Genomic DNA, 17,060 nt, shown 5'->3' with positions numbered 1-17,060 from the left:
GTACAAATTAATATACCTGAATGATCCAACATCTCACCATAGTGGACACTCACAGCGAAGATATTTTCTTTCGGTGGTAAATTAACAAGTCCTGAGGTCGAAATCACCTACACCAGACTGACTAAAATGTACCGATCATGAAGTATTTTCAGCAGCGCGCGTGATGGAAAGTGCACTTAAGATACCGAACGACCTTGCAAATCCGTAAGACGGTACTTTTACTAGTGCATAAAAAGGGTTAGTTGGCAGTTGCAAACGAGTGTGTCCTTCATGCTGCCTAGAACAACAGCTGGGTAAATTGAAATAAGTTTATGTGGAACACGTATCTCAATAGTGTAATAAATGACCCTAACCGAGAGAAGTATGACAAGCAATGACTTGTTTTTGTCGCTGCTTTATCCAGTTAACAAACTTCAGTATTTTAGCTCAGTAGTGCAGTGGTATGTTAGGCTGTGATCTAACACCAAGTAGTATCGAACAGCCTAAAACACACCATGTCCAGAGGAACCTATTAATGTAACGGAATAGTATGACAGAAGTGCTATTGAAAGCGGCCGTAGACTTTTTGGTGACAGTCCATTAGCAAATTTAGACCAGTGGCGATGGGATTTTGTTTCCATTTGTTTCCTTCTGTGGAGAGACCAGTTAGCCAACTGATTTTTTTTATTTTCTATGTTGAATAAACGCCATAACTGGAATGGTCCCACGTCTAAAATCACCTGCGCAAACATTTTGCATTCTCTTGTGGGTTCATTCATAGTACAAGAGGTCCTAGACAAATGGCACTAGATTCTTAACTGTCACAATTCACGGCTGGTCATTTAAGGTCCATGTAAGCTCGGTACTCCTGTGGGAAGGAGACACGTTTCCAGCCGATATGCGAGGACCATGCCGCATGTTTCAGGTTAACGCCATCACTAAAGCGCTACGGCAGGTTGAGTGCATATGAAACCAGCAAACGTTTTGTCTCAAAAGAGCTTATACATACCGTTCCCTGAACCTTGAGGGATTTCTGTGAAAGGACGGCGGTGTTCTCCTTGGCGTTGATGCATACTTGAGGTGACCAGTTCAGCTGATAAGTGCTTGCAGGGGTGGCTGAAAAGAACATTGAGGGTGTAAAATAACACTTTGCTGTTGTTTAAAAGAATGATGAAATATTTTATGAACAGTATGATTGACTTGGTAAGAGTCCGTGTATGAGATGGACTGAGTTGGAAAGAGTCGAACATAAGACCATTCTTGGGACTCAAACAGTGGCTGGTTTTCAAGACCTAGCTCTCCTGGAACGACCACCGCCAGAGCGCACTCGCTCGCTATTTTCACTCACAGCGCCATTCTTTTTGTTGTAGCCCGCGATCGCTAATTTACATAATGGTTACTGTGAATTTGTTGCTATCCTGTTTGGGGGTCCCATTTCTGAAAAATACTGTCCAGTTGTAGATCAACAGCCACTTAAGCTAGAACGAACTAATACACTCGAGCTACCAATAGTTCGATGTATTGCCAAAATGTTTTCCCACAGATTTATTGCACTTACAAACAAAAACCCTCAAACTTGAATAATCTTCTAAAGACCAAGCTAGAACAACACTTTGTTTATTTTGAGAATGGATGATTTGTGACAGAAATGGCCACACCATACTAGAACCTGATGGAGATCATACGGAGCTCCTGACCCTGGAAATACTTAATAGCGTGCCTGGTCAAGTGAAAGTTCACCTGTACAAACGGTTAGGAATGCACCCCGAAGTGAATCCAGTGTTATCTTTTATGTCTCTACCGGGCAGTCAACCGTGGCTCAGTTCATTTCACTTACTTTTGTATGCCGCATGCTTCTCTATGTACAGCATTGAAGGAGCGATTGTGAAACAAACTTTACTCCTATGCTCTCACCTCACATGAGATGATACCAAAAGACATGACAACACCTTTACACCGTAAGTGAATGACAATGGGTGAACTATTATTGGTCATGCCTTTGGGGTAAACAACTAAGGATGTGGTATGCACCTCAGTCCTGAGCCGATGTATGGGGACTTGCACTCATGCCTCACCGTTGAATGTTCTGCACGAAGGTGTACCAAAGATCCTGGATGATTGAGCTTCAATCAACAAACGTAATAAATGACTTATGATTGTCATTATCCGGATGGTTCTGAGCTCTCGGGTACATTTTATCGCTTTGTGACATGTGTGACATGTAATGTTGAAAGGGTCAATTCGAAGGAATGCTCCATCGTTCTTTATAGTCATCCATGAAAATATCTGAACCTTTCTTGTTGTTACGCTCTCACGATTGACCCACCTAACCTCTGAAGAACATAGTCTTATAGAACCTCCCATATTTCACTTTCAAGCATTTGTCTCAAATTCACCGATTAAGAACCATCTCCGGTTGGTATATTACTTACGTGGAGTAAAGGCAAATGCGGCGATTAATTCACCACTGTCGTAGAAAACTTTCTTCAATTGAAGCGGTACTCCCAGTGCAGACTTGGTCCCACATTCACAAGCGACACTCTCTTCTCGAGTATCGTCCTTTGGCTGTGTGTGAAGCACTATAACAAATGAATAAATATGTATACATATATAACCGGGATACCCGGACTCATCTGTGTAAACTGAGGTACAATTGCATAGGAGTGATACTGATGAACTCACTGAAACACTAACAGATTCACGAATTTGGGAAATGACAAAATAAATTGCAGATAAGCAAATGGATATAGTACTAATTTTACATGATCCTACCGTTCATCTGCGCGCAGGTCATAGTGGGAAGTAAGATTTATGTGAATTCGGAGTCCAGACTAATTTGATGAGCAGCAAAATGAGCGAAACTACTAGAGAGCTTTTATGGACCTTATATGTGATAGTATAACAAAGACTGGCTGTTCATCCGTTTGCCAAGCTCGCGGTAGAAGATCAACAGCCACCTAATTCACTACAGGTTAGCGCACCACATCTATCAATATTACTACATAATGCCGGCATAACAATGAACAGCAATCCAACTGGAACATGACACAACCTTTGTGCAGAGTATTCGGTCGAAGAATACCATAAACGAAAGTTGCAAACAGGTGTTCAGTAGTAGCACAGGTGAACAAGTTTATTTGAACGGTGAACAGAGTCAAGCTTCTCACCACCTCACGCGTCTTCTCGAAAACCGCGAACGAAACAGTCACACCGAACTTGTCCAGAATTACTACCAACTTGCAGTAGTTTCCTCATCAAAAAGTGCACTTTGTGCTGATGTCATTGACAAAAATGGGAGGATGGGATAAACTTTTCGTGTCCCGTTGAAAACTCCAACACGACTCAAAATATGGCAAGAGATGGTGCGAGGAGTAGGCCTCACGTTCAGAGAGCATCGCACGTTGATTAGCCATACATAGAAGTGTCAATAAATCGATGAAGTAGAGACCCCCTGCAAGCCAAAGAAATCCCCGCTGTCGGTCGTCGCAATATGAAAATGGGGTCAGAGTACCATCCGTATAATCGGAATCCAACCTGATGTTCTCGAAATCGATCCACGTGATGAGGTCTGAAGTGACAATATTAGTGAACCTGGTGACCGTGCTACGACCAAGACACGGCCTGTACTCTTGTGGCTGAACCACATTTATTCGTCGAACACAGATATAGTGCACCAGGTGAACACGATAATCACCGTATAAAGGATTCTAACCTCATCCAATGATAACGCCGTACCAGAGCGGCACCGATTTTCTCCAGACTGCAGCACGGAATCAGCTGATTAAAGACGAAAGTATTCGTACAATTATCACAATTTTTATGATGCGACACCGTTTTTGATCGAGCTATTTGTACAAACCCGTTCTCTTACCGTTTTGCTCATTGAATGAAGCAAGAAATTCCGTATTTTGCACGCGCCCTATCGGTGCGATTGTGTCAGTGCCAAAAAGGCTGTCATGACAACGATAGAATGAATTCGTTGTGGTACACTATGGCCTTTTGTTACTCAGCCCTATTTGGGCGAAAGATGTGTGAAAATAACTTTCGAAATTACTTGCCGTGTTACTCGAGGATGAATACGCTCAATATGTCACAGCAACCACACAAGTGGACTGATTGGTATGAAATTTGTGAAGTGCAGCCCACGCCTCAATGAGAAAATATTCTAATAAGTCGACAGCTTATCTGCCAGAAGGGCTATTACAAGTGCACGTGTAAAAGAAGCAAGAAAACCTGCAAGAAACCATGGATTCTATTAGTGTCCGGCTTGTCAAAAATTGTATCAAACTGCATCCGATTCACAAGATTCACTTACGTTCATTTGAATGCCGCACCATTGTTGACTGTTGATGATAAGCTGGCATGACTGATTGTGTGAATAGGAATATTGTGTTCGGTTGAGATTCCAGCGGACCGTAACCATGCCAGTAAGAAATCGCTCGGACCTGGAAGCAAATTTTGTGGAATTTGATGGGCCTGTGAATACGTGCGTAGTTCCTCACTCTTCACCTGCTACTCACAAGGAACTATGCGTGGCTGACTAACAGCCGCATATAGTTGAAGAAAATCATGAAAAATGACATCCATTCAAAGCTTGCTGGACAGTTGCATTCATACAAATGAGAAATGAATACACCGTGATTACCCCTGGTTTCGCATCCTGAAAAGCGCTGTCGACTGTACCCTGAGAGCTCATTTGGTGACCACTGGACGCAGATGAGATTTTGAAGACCCTAGCTCTACCAAACAGTGAGATTAGCCTATGCATCAGGTTCGATAGGACTCTGTTTACCCACTTTCAGATGATTGCTCCACAGCTTTTCAATTCATCAGAACTGAGCACATCCCTCATCCTTTATGTACTACTTACATTTGTGGCTCCTGCTAGCCTCCTTATGCAGTTCAGGAAAGGCTGTGGCAAGTTGACAGCAAGACAATTCTGAAACCTGGAAGTACTCACTTGAACCTTGTAGGCTGTAGACGGTCGCAACTCCTGGAGTACATACTGCGTCTGCTCCTGTAATCGGGATATAGAAATGTGACTTTTTACTATGAAGGAAATTCTATGCTGCCAAGTAAATAAACAAAAAAATAAATGCAAGGACAAGTGCGCGCATGAGTGACAAGTGGAACTGGCCCAGCTGAAACATGGTTGCTTCATGCACTCAGATTATGGGCCTGAGTTTGCAGTGAGGAACTCCTAACTAACCTCCACACGATCGATCTACTGAGACACACTTCGATGACACAAGATATTGCGTTGCTGTCTGGCCCAAACCCGAATGTATCATTCCGAAATAATATCCGGTTAAAATGTACGCCAATGACCTGAACTTCTCTGTCAGGATAGGTGACTGAGTTATCCAAACATTGTTAAGAAGCCGTTCATTTTTTAGCTGGCAGTTTATACATCAATATTGGATTTCGAGCTTGTGGCAGCAATCTTGTATGAACGAGTAACTGCATATGAGAACGCTTTCCAAAGTCGTTTCCGACATAAAAATAAGTTATCTTTTGGTTCTGGGGGCACCTAACTGACCCAAACAAGCAGCACAAGACGATAATGTGAGGCAAACGTATCATATAACCAGGAGAATGTCATCCGATTGTGGTTCTATCCGTCATAAGGGGAAGGGTTCTCTCTGCCAAACACATCTTCAATGTGTAAAAGTTTGTCTCCTTCGCATATCCATAGCACCGATGCATATTAAATCTATAAAGTTTTTTACGGTTTACAACATCATCAGTTATTGTGTTTACTTGATGTTGGCCACGGCGCATCCATCCACTTGCAGATGGAATGACTGACTAATCAGAATAACAGAAAAAAAGATTTTCACAACTCTTCAAGAGTCGCAAATACTTCCTAATCAGTAAGATTTTCATAGTTCTGCTCTGTGTCCAAACATTACGGTAACGAGCGCTAAGTTATCTATGACATTTTGGAAATTTCGCAATTTTTACGCGTAAGTAGTGACACATTGAGTGGGATGATAAATGGTCGAAAAAATATTTAGCCTGATCAAAGTAATCAGTTAGTATTAAGCTTCTTTTGGTGATGTTCAAAACAGTGCAAGCAAACCAAAAATTTCGTTTGCACAGCCCTTCGACACATGGCTTTCACTCGACTCGAATCACGCGAATTAATATTTTCCAAGTTTTGGTGGAGATTTCATCCTGTAAGTGAGGTTGATCTATGCTGAAAAGCCGAGAATCTCGGTGCCTTACTTACAGGAGGAAATATCCATTAAAATTCCCACATCTGCGCACACTATCAACATTTTGCAAAATTGCTCACGCCCGGGAAGGCACAGCCACCCAGTGAACATGGACCAGAATTGCACCCTTCACAACCAACACCGTATTTTAAAACTCCGTCCCCATTACACTAGCCTTCTCAACGGGAAACAGCTGTCACGCAATAACGAAACCATGCTCTTCTCGGGCTGCGTTTCTCTCTGAGGGTGGTAGTCAGAACAAGTTCTGTCATGAACTATCCATGCGTTCTCATTCATAGCGTAATTGGCCGCCGTGTATTAAAATAAAAAGACCGTCTGACAGATTAGAGGTTAAAAATGTACATAATGTTTCACTTAACAACCTCTCAGCTATTGTCATACCATGAATGGTCCCTCTTAACAACACACGTTTCTTGAGTTCTCGTTGGCATTTTACTGTTTCATCGTAGATGAAGTTTTTTACGGTAAACGGATGACAATATGCTAGTGTATTTATGGGCTCTATCAAAGGTACAGTTCTTTTAAAAAATTGGCGTTCAGTGTTAGGCGGAAGCTCTGCAGTAAGAACTACACTGTAGGCAGTGGGTCAACTGAGGAAACAAACATAAATCAGCGCAGTTTGTCCTTGAAATACCCGAAGAATAAAAAAATGGACTTACCGCTGGAACTGTGTGGGTGAATTTTGTCAAACCTTCCAGAGACTGGCCTCCTGGTTGAACGTACCCGTGGTCGATAACCCAGTCAATCTGTCAAAATGCAGATCGGACAAAAAATCAATGTTTAGTTGCGCAGTCGTCCAGGTTCTGTCTAATAGACTATATAAATTTAAGCTATCATGCGATGTGATTCTTACGTTTGAGTAAAAGACTCACCAGGTACTCGGTCACCGTTAGTTCACTGTGATCTGGCGGTGCCCAATTGAGTAGTACATGAATGTTACCATTGGAATAGAAGCGCCACATCGAATCGGTGAGATTTCTCGGCGGGCTCGGTGGGTTTGGAGGTACTGGGTCTGTTGGATATGGTTGAGAAGGCGGTCCAAATCCTCTTGTTCCATGAGGACTAACTGCAGCAATTCGAAATTGATACATTTTACCCGGTTCGAATGCGTCCAGCTTGGCGCCAAACTCATGTGTCTGGTGTGAGGGGAAACAGTGCGCGATATCATTTTCAAAGACGAAGCGTACTAAGATACTAAGACATGGGACTTGAAAACAATGCGGTTATTATCTTCACCCATACAATAGATATAATTTTGGTCCATCACTGAATCGACATACTGGACAATAGGTCGTATCTAAATTATAAAAACTTGGGTAACTAAATGGCAGGTTTCCAGAAAGGAATTTCCATTCGGAAGTGACTGAATTACTCACTGTGTGCTTAGTGAGTTTGTCATATGAGTCTTGAACAGAGCAAGACAGTAGCTACTCACCATCCCTTGGTGTGGAACTAAGGTCCCGAGGCCGAACATAGACTGGCTTGGCAGTTCTGCGGTCGACACGGTCCACTTCTGCAGCTCAGCGGGTGGGGTATGTCAGTTGCAGTCAAACGAACTAGCATACACCACAGACCGACTTATTATGAGCAGCAGGCCCCGAAGGTAAACACATGTTTGGAAGACGCTATTCAATGAGTAGAGATGGTACGTAACGGACGGGCCAATGAGCATTTTGTTGAAAGTTCTCGGCTAATTCTATCTCATCCGCCTTCCAGATGATTCGAATATGCGCATATCAATTGCGGTTGACTGAGCAGCAGTATGACACTACTCATCGTTCCATCATCCGGTACTGACGGTTTTATGGAGCAACTCTTGTTCGTTTGCATTTGAGTACCATGCTCGACATACATAATCTGTACAGTGAAAAAGAGATCTACAGTTGGTTTCCAAAGGCACGCCACTACGAGATGATCTAGTTGAGTTGCTCTTTCACAGCGTTTTTCGTAGGTGCACTGTACCGCCTTTTCTTTTGACGACACAACGAAGTTTGTGTATCAGACTCACAAGTAAATCTGTCATGCTAAATACTGCAAGCTACCATTGAGGAAGTGTGCATTGTACCAAATGATTTAACTGGCAATTTGTCAGGCCACCACACTTTTTCCCAAATTAGCAAGCTTCACGCATTCCGTACAACATATGACCAGAGGCTAATACCACACTTGAAGTTAAGTGATTCCAAAAAACTGTTTCAATACAAATGGTGATTAATATTCATTCACACATCTCATAGTGTGTGCCGTAATAAAGATGTAATAATTTTGCTTTGAAAGAAAAACGATCCAAATTTTGCATGGGCATTCATTTGGAGAATCCTTCACTGGAAAAGACAGCTGAATCTGAACCACGTGACAAAAAGTGCGCAATCATGGAATAGACGCAATGAAATCTCACCAAACTGCCACTCAACCACTCCTAGTCTAATGCTGAAGTGCTCAGCCATCCACCGGAATGTCTTGGAATGGAATTATCCTGGAGAATTTCAAGATACTCATTGGTATTCGGTTTCAACAAAGACGGAATAGCCTTAGGGTAGTTTTTAGAATTTAGCACCGACACGGATAAACCATCGACTGAATGAAGGTATGCCTTTGTATATTGAATAGACGCACAGTTTTACCTACAGGTAATGTTCCGTGAGACATTACAGAATTTTGACCCGTGGGTACGCTGCTCTAGGATGAATATAAAGCACAATGCAGAGTTGGTCAGTATGGATCAAACAAATGTGGGTTCTTTGAACATGAGGTTAAGTGGGTCAATGTTCAGAAGGCTAGTTCCTACGTTGAAACTGCAAGGTCCCCCACAGGTCAAGTTCAATTCACCCGTTGATATCTGGTGGAGGCTCTATATTTCTTGCTGGAAATGAACTTTTAGGGGCTGGTTGTCATCGGAACACACCATCTAATGTTGCAGGTGTTCAACAATATCATTATTCTGATAAGCGGTAACGTGCAGAATGCCAGCTAATAAACATTAAACTCATCTTGTTCACCAGGTTAAGAACTTGTCCCTGCGTACATTACCACATAAGAGAGGGTTCCTTGGTTCAAAATAAACACGTCTGTTTAGCTTAAGAATTGGTGAAAGATAACATAGTCACTGTCTACTGGAGCGAATTAGCTGCCACATAAGTGGCCAGTTCTAATGCAGTAGCCTTAACTACGTTCGCAACACATCCCTTTTTCAATATACCGCGAAGCGCCGTTTCTATCCTCTAAGATTTTTTCCCACCCCAATTACAATGATCCAATTTGTACAAAATGTACTCATAGGGAGTGAACAGAAACAAATTGGGTTATTAGTAATTTACTGCTGGTTTACACATTCAGTTCCTGGTGTCAATGGGTAACAACAGGAAATGCGCATGCCAGTCTTGAGCGCCCAACTGCCGCGTCGTTCCGTTGGTATGCATTACCGATTTGAACAAACTGACTTGCAAAATTACGCTGAACAGGTGTACCCGATGTCCAGGTAAAAATCACTATTACTTCAAATTAAGAATCACTCATCGCAATTCCGTTTTTTATTAAAATTCAGATTAGTTGAGGCACCAGATGACGTCTGAATGAAGCCGGTCAGAATATGATTGAAATGGCAAGGCGTTAAGTTGTCCGAGGGTTACAACTGACGACGATAACGAATCCCATACAGAAGAATTAGAAATGTCGATCCAGAATTGAACTACAGTGTGTAACCCACTAGCACGAATCTGATCGAAAGTAACACACCCAAGAACGAATTTCGGATGACTTTTCTCCCACTCCACAGCGCCAAAGCAATAATTGTAAATTGGGGGAATCGTAACAACATCGATTTTACTGAGATCTGACGTAATACAATCACTTTTGCACAGGCAACACGCACATAGCACTCAGCAACTTGTCTTTTTTCATGCATACTTTCACATATGAGCCTGAGAGTGAAGTGTGACACGCACTGATGCCGTCAATAATAGATAGGACCAAGTGTCAATGGCGGATGAAAGAATAAATATTGAAATTAGTAAGGAAAATGCTATGGGAGTCAAAAATCGAATTATTCGAACCGGAGAACGAGAAGTCACAGTTCCTCCCCTAATCAAAAAACATACTCCGATGTAACGAAACAGACTGTCAGTTGGTGGGTCCAAAATATATTTATCTATTCTGATCCGGTCGCCTTTCGGAATAAACATCAGTCATCATACACTGCAGAGTGTCAGTGAATTTCACATATGATGACAGCAAGATACACTTACCATAATCAATGTTTGCCAGTCCGTCAAATGAGCTGGACTCAGCTGTTTGCAAATGCATATTCTGGTTTGAAGAATGAAAACGATTGGTCCAATTACTTTGTTTGCTGTCGCATACGGTCCTGACCAGTCCAGTTCCATAATGCCAGGCGAGGCTTTTGATTCTATCGGATTTAAGGCTGCCGGCAACGGTGGTACGGTATTGTTCAACTGTGGCTATATTGGTGGTGGAGGGAGTGATCAATGTTCGGAGAGGAGTTATCGCATTTATTGAAATGAGAGAATGAAGTTCATGTGCAAGCTCACTAGGTGCGAGAAACTTTGGGGAGGAAAAATCTGACCTCACGGAAGAAGACACGCGATGTTTACTTGGTACTGTTTACTTTCAGTAGTGACCAATGGCAACTAGGATGGAGCAGGCAATATTTGGAAATGTGGCACGGGACTTGTACAACTGTCCTCTATTGAACATTCTTCCCCTGAACAGTTCTGAAGACTATAGAGGAGAATGTCGGTAGCTCAGGTAGCGTAGATGGTCGTTGGCTTGTTCGCTGAGCTGGGCAATTTGGTTGCAAACGTTTCATCACTAATCGAGGTGACATCATCAGTGCGTAGTTGTGCGTAGCGGTGGGTTAGTAGAAAACTTTGCACACAATTTCCCCCGCTCAGCGAACAAGCCAACGACCAGTTCTGAAGACGTACAACCACGGAAGGCTGACGATAGCAGGTTTAATAAACCGAAATACACACCTTAATGCTTTTGGAGGGAAATCGATTGGAGCATTTTTCTGGTAAGCAGTTATTCGGTCGACAAACAATTAACTTCTAACTGTGATGTTTTTCAGGTGGGAAATTTAGAATTTTAAGCAACGGTCGTACCAATTGACTGCGAGGTGGAATTGCAATAAGATATCGCCTGTAAGTGAAAAGTGGTAGTCTGTATTTCTCTTCAGCTGAAAAATTCAAGCCCAAGCATCTGATTGGACTGTACGTTCAGTTGGCTGTTTTTCAATACACCGGGATAACTGTCAATGAATGAAGGCTACTCCTGAGTTACTAGCTGACTTACCTCAATGCAGATCCGCCGGCATCCGATAGAGCAACATTTGTAGAGTGGGTTTAAGCAATCATTGTCTGATCGGCACATGTTGAGGCAGGCAGAATGGTCCAAACCCGTTTCCACTGATTTGTCAGACGCTTGCTCAACTTCTGGGTTCTCGAGGGCAGCCAACGGACACTGTCCCGGTCGGAGACTGACGCTATCCTGAAGAAGTGTGCACCCGATGTGGCAGCCGACCTCTTCAGACTAGGTCAGAGTAAATCAAGATAAAGAAGTCGATAAATCCCCTGTGTTGTTGACAACGATGTGGCAGTAGCTAGTTGATCTTTCTACAAGACACTATATCCTCCATATACCATTACCGAATTCTGTCGACTGCTGCTCAAATACACGTCGTTGAACAGGAGTCACTCAAAGGAATGTAAGGAGACCTAGCGTTTCGATTCGACTATGTGTATTTACGTGCTAGCCAACGAACCCCTGGACAATAGACTGTCACTCTAACAAATACATTGAATAACAGTGCATTTAGCCCAACATACCAAGTCGGGACAAATAAAGTTAGCTCGTCAGCACCGCAGTGATTCCTGTCCCGATAACTTCACTACGAATGACCGATTTTGTTTGGTCGGACTGCGTAGATCAGTCTACAACTCAACGTCGTTTTTATGGGGAGGAAACCTGTCATGGATTGTGTCTGATCAGGCTAATATGACTAGCATGATAGTGGACCCCACATCCAAGCACGTGCTAAGCAGAACTAGCCGCCATGTAGGTCGGGTGCGAAAGAAATCGTTTCCTTTGTTTCAGGGTCGTGGGTGGTGGTGTATAACACGATGCCTCGTCCAAATTAGCTACGCACGTGACTGAATGGCATGTCAGGAACGATACAATTTGATGTATTTTGAGCCGCCAAAGTGTCCTTGAATAGATAGAATTCGATACACTGTTGTCAATTGGATGAGTCTGCTCAAACATCTACCGGCAGGTAGCAATTTGGTGGTCCCTTCCGCAACAGATGCCCAGCGTTTATCGAAATAGCCTCATGGCTAAACAGTGTCATGAAGTAAACTGAAAGGTGCTATGCCGCAGTAAGTTTAGCAGAGCAGCTACTGCTACTGATTTTTTTGCTGAAAAGAACGTGAGTGGGTCTCCCGTGACCGCCATGGATTTGTCTGTTTTACAAATAATGGTGGAAAGGTATAGTATCTGGTTGCACTGACGTAAATCAAAGTGAACACTGGGGGAATATGGTAGGAATTTGCCAGCTCCAAGTCAGTTTCCAACCATGCAGCCTTCAGGCAAGTTTATCCCCGTTAAGAAATGGTTCTAAACGCTAAGAGATAAGTCCTCTAGGACAGTTCGCCCCTGGTGTTAAATGATGAGGGTCGTGTGTGTGCGTGTGATAAATGCGGCAGTTTATGTGTTGCCGACTGTAAATTTTGTAGATGGTATAACTTGTGTGTTTTGTGTGATTTGTGTGATTTGCATCACCAAAGATTTTCGAATAACTAAGAAAGTGGGATTGGTGTTGATGCGAATGCAGTTCACGTCCTAGTGTCAGGTAAGCCAAACTGCCTATGGTCAGAGGCCAGTCCCCAGCATTTAGCCTATTTGATTTTAATTTAGCGGTCCAGTTAGTTCTGGAGGACCGAAGCAGACAAATATATAAAGTCTCGCTCGTCAATTAAAAGACGATGTTATTTGGGTATCTACGCGATTTCTGCAGGTCTCTCAGGGATTTTTAGTAATATCGGTTCAAAGAGAAATGGTGAACGGGGGATTGATGCTAAATAAAAAAATTGTGTGCGTAGCTATTTTGAATATAAGTATACATGGTTGAAAACTATGCGCAAGCATAATCCCCGGAAACCCGGGGACTGCGCCACCTGATAATCCCCAAAAAGGGCGGAACCGGTCGTGGGCTGTCGACGGATTTTCAGTAACCTTATGAGTAGTACATTACGAAGATATACACGTTTCACGATATCTCGAATATCGTAGCGACTGAAACATGAGGCGGCCTGCTGCAGTACATTCAGTTGTCTGAAAACACCACAAACCGAGAGATTCGCTGGGTTCCAGGTGAGTCTCCTTCGAAAAACCAAATTAGTCTGCACATGAGTGTATATTCGCTATGCGCAAGCAGGTTCACAGCCAAAGGGTTTTAAGACTAACCCCGATAGTGTGCTAACTGAACTGAGTGCTTGCACTGGGAGAGTCGCCCATGATATCTGAAAGGGCAACTGTTACACGATTTGGAACCAGGACCGATTTACCTTCCCTTCTCAGGTGACCAGAATGGCAGTCAGAGTTAGGGAATAATGAAGAGGAGCTTCAAGTACCTCAGAACTCTAGAAACCAGGCTGATAAGTCTAAATAAACACGAAGTCTGAACCGGTAAGGTTCACGTAACCTCCAAAAAGCACCATTTGTTTAAAGCTAACCTCTCATGGATGTTTTGTGCACTCCAAGTGATGGATGTCCAGAAGCAACACTCGAGGTAGGAAAAGAACTCCGCATTTTTCTAATCCACAGCTGTTTGAATCCTGACTGGAAAAATCGATGGCGACTGCATAAGAGAACGTAAGGAAAACTACATCTTGATGCTGTCTGGACAACTATGTTGGCACGAAATCACAATTTACTTCATGGAGTTTGTTTGTTTCGTAGAGTTCCACATTGCTTTATTGAGTCTATCTTATTTCGCAAAACGAAGGCTGCTGGGGGAACCAGTTTAGGTTCATGATGGCTTGTGAGACTCGAGTAACCCTAAAGCGTGGTACGTCTGGTTCCTATGAGTCACTACATACGTATAGGACAGAACGACGCAACACCACGCGGGTGCATTCTGACATTCTCTGAGAAGGACGAACTATCTTTCAACAAAACTAAGCACTTTTTGCTGGTCAGGGCCATATCCTTGTAACGGTTTCAGTTGAGATTAGTAATGCTTGTGTGCGCTGTGGAGCTCAATGATAAGAGCCAGACAGACCGTCAATGTTCACTCATTTTTGTGAACTGTGGTTTGCGATTACCCTGGAAACGGATCGGTGCTGGTCCTGTTGTTAATGCGGTAATTTGTCTTCCGAGGCTTTCGATTCCCCATCCATGGCACAGCTCACCGCTGCCCATACTGGGTTCACTGTAGGAGTGAGAAAGACGGGTTCAACGCATTCTCCGTCTGATGCATACCGGAGGCGGGGATAGCCTTCTCACCTCACCTCTGTCGTGTTCAACGCACACGACAGGACTGCTCTACTCACGCTACGCCGTAGGTGATCTAGTCAAGTGCGTTCAGCCTACGCACGAATGAAGGCAGTGAAGGCTCGAAATGCACTTCACCGAATTGCTGAAACGTTTGAAGTTGGGGCTTGATTATAGGGTCAGTGGAGAACAGCTTCAGCGAGCGGTCGCCTGTTATGAAAAAGTACAACCAACCAATACACACCAGAGTCTCAAGGCCATGTGCAACACCGGAACGAGGCTTCCTCACTGCAAGTATACAGCAGTTGGTCGTTCGGGTCTACATGGTTTTCCATGGGCGAGTGATGGCTCTGCTCTACCAGTTTCGGAAAAGTTTATTGAGGCAATTGAGGTCAGGTAGATATAACTGAAGCCACGGGCGATCAGACAATCATCACATGATCTCATACATGTTAGGAACAGGATGGCGAGAAAAATCTGTGATGTAATGATGAAAAAAGTTACTGGAACTCGAGATAAAGCACACTATACACGAATATGTTCGGTTTCGAATCATGACATGTCCAGTTGCTCGATATACTTGGTCCTTTTGATGGTGTTGAGTTTTATCTAAATGATTTTCGAAGCTCGAGCATCCCTCTGAAGCAGTGGTGAAAGCATGAGCCAAACTGTTTCCATCTTAAACTATTCCGACCCGAAGAACTACTGAAGGGTAGGCTCAATCGTCCTCCTTTTGATGGACGACTTGTACGTGTGTAGTGTTTATTGATCCAAACAGTGCCCTTAATAGCAGGATAGGGTATATTTTAGATAGATTTCACTCAGTGAGGAAATCCAGTAGAGGGATCGTTCGGTGCACAAAAGCTTCATCGCGTTACTGGGAAGATTATGGTCTACTGCAAGTTTCATGCTGAATGATATGATGCATGTACGCTTACCAATATAACTAAGCTAATCCATTTTGTTTCGTTTTGTAACTGAACATAGCAAATGCAGATCGATATGAATTTCATGCCATTTTCTTCCTCCGTAGGTTGTCTCTTAAGAACAGGTTTTGAGGTCGTACGAAGAGTACGACGAGTACGAAGAGTAGTCGGAGTGCCTTGGAGTACTTAATACTGCCGCTTATTAATATGCCCATTCTATCATGCTGCTCTGTTGTGCGGACCAAATTCTAGTACTGATCTGCGTACGATCATGATAGAGCGAATACACTAACACAGTAGTTGCATAAAGACATAAACACGTGTACCCCCAAACCTCATTTAATTGGTGCATTGAATCATGACTAGAGAAAACGATAGTCATTAAAATTGTAGCAAAAATGACCATAGCTATCCAAAACGTGTACAATAAACAGTGAACCTTGCTTTTCTAGTAGCAAGGTCGACAAGACAGATTTTTTCTTCCCATTAATCCCCGGGCCAGTTACTTCTGTTAGTCTATTCGACTCAGTTTTACTTCAACTCGTTCTACGTCATCATCGGTGCCTTTTACTTGCAATTCCAGCAGAGGTTGTAGGGGTCGTTTAGGCGATGCAAACTAAACTAAACTTGGGATAGCACTGAGCAATACAGTTATAAATAGTCTGTATGTAAAGCAAAAGACTCCGTGTGAACAATTGCAAGAGCAAAATGAGCAATGGTTTCTCGGATTTAATTGCTCTATAAAGTAAGACACTTCAATAGCACACTGTATTTTCAGAAAATTAGATGATTTATCCGAGAATTCTAAGTTCGGCAGTAACTCGTAAAATCACAAAGATTTTTGCAATTCACTACTCATAAGGTTGCTGAAAATTTTTCGACCTTATGAGTAGTGCATTACAAGTATACATGTATCTCGATATCTCGAATATCGTATTGACTGAAACATGAGGTGGCCTGATGCGGCACGTTCATTAGCCTGGAAACATCACAAACGAGAGATTGTGCTGTGTTCTAGGCTAGTCTCTCGAAAAACCAAATTAATTTGCAAATGAGTGTATTTCGTAGAAAGATTTTTCTTTTGTTTGGCATTCGAATCGTTTGAATTACACTGCCACCTAATTAAGTAAACCGTCCAACGCCCTGACCTTCAGGTGTGCCTTTTTTCAAGAAACTGGCTGTTGTTCCTTGAATATTACCAGTCTTCAACGTCGAAAGCTATTTCGACCAATAAACTTGCAAAGTGAACTATTTTTTCTACGCAACATTGATTCATAATACCTAGCCTTGGCGCTTCCTCCGAACTTCGTCTCGAAGTTACTTTCTAGTTACCTTTTAGAATAGCTTTATAGACGCTAATGCAAGTAGACAATTATCGTTCAGTCTTTTAGGATTGGAAGGAAAGTTA

General features: G+C 42.8%; 2 protein-coding genes across 2 annotated transcripts in view; one reads left to right on the top strand and one right to left on the bottom strand.

Moving 5' to 3' along the window:
• T265_02149 (hypothetical protein) overlaps window positions 1-17,060 on the top strand; it is a gene marked incomplete at both ends in the record, with an annotated part of 159,685 nt that overhangs the window by 17,242 nt on the left and 125,383 nt on the right. The gene's annotated exons all lie outside the window — the stretch shown is intronic.
• T265_02148 (hypothetical protein) overlaps window positions 1-17,060 on the bottom strand; it is a gene marked incomplete at both ends in the record, with an annotated part of 64,990 nt that overhangs the window by 26,553 nt on the left and 21,377 nt on the right. Inside the window, 7 exons of the mRNA XM_009166322.1 lie at window positions 989-1,095; window positions 2,412-2,558; window positions 4,295-4,424; window positions 4,940-4,996; window positions 7,091-7,354; window positions 10,463-10,675; window positions 11,529-11,723. Coding sequence (XP_009164586.1) covers window positions 989-1,095; window positions 2,412-2,558; window positions 4,295-4,424; window positions 4,940-4,996; window positions 7,091-7,354; window positions 10,463-10,675; window positions 11,529-11,723 — 1,113 coding nt within the window. The remainder of the gene's footprint in view (window positions 1-988; window positions 1,096-2,411; window positions 2,559-4,294; window positions 4,425-4,939; window positions 4,997-7,090; window positions 7,355-10,462; window positions 10,676-11,528; window positions 11,724-17,060) is intronic.

The sequence above is a fragment of the Opisthorchis viverrini genome (genome assembly GCF_000715545.1).
Source record: "Opisthorchis viverrini unplaced genomic scaffold opera_v5_25, whole genome shotgun sequence".
In the NCBI taxonomy this organism is placed as follows: domain Eukaryota; kingdom Metazoa; phylum Platyhelminthes; class Trematoda; order Opisthorchiida; family Opisthorchiidae; genus Opisthorchis; species Opisthorchis viverrini.
This window is presented reverse-complemented; position numbering and strand designations above follow the sequence as displayed.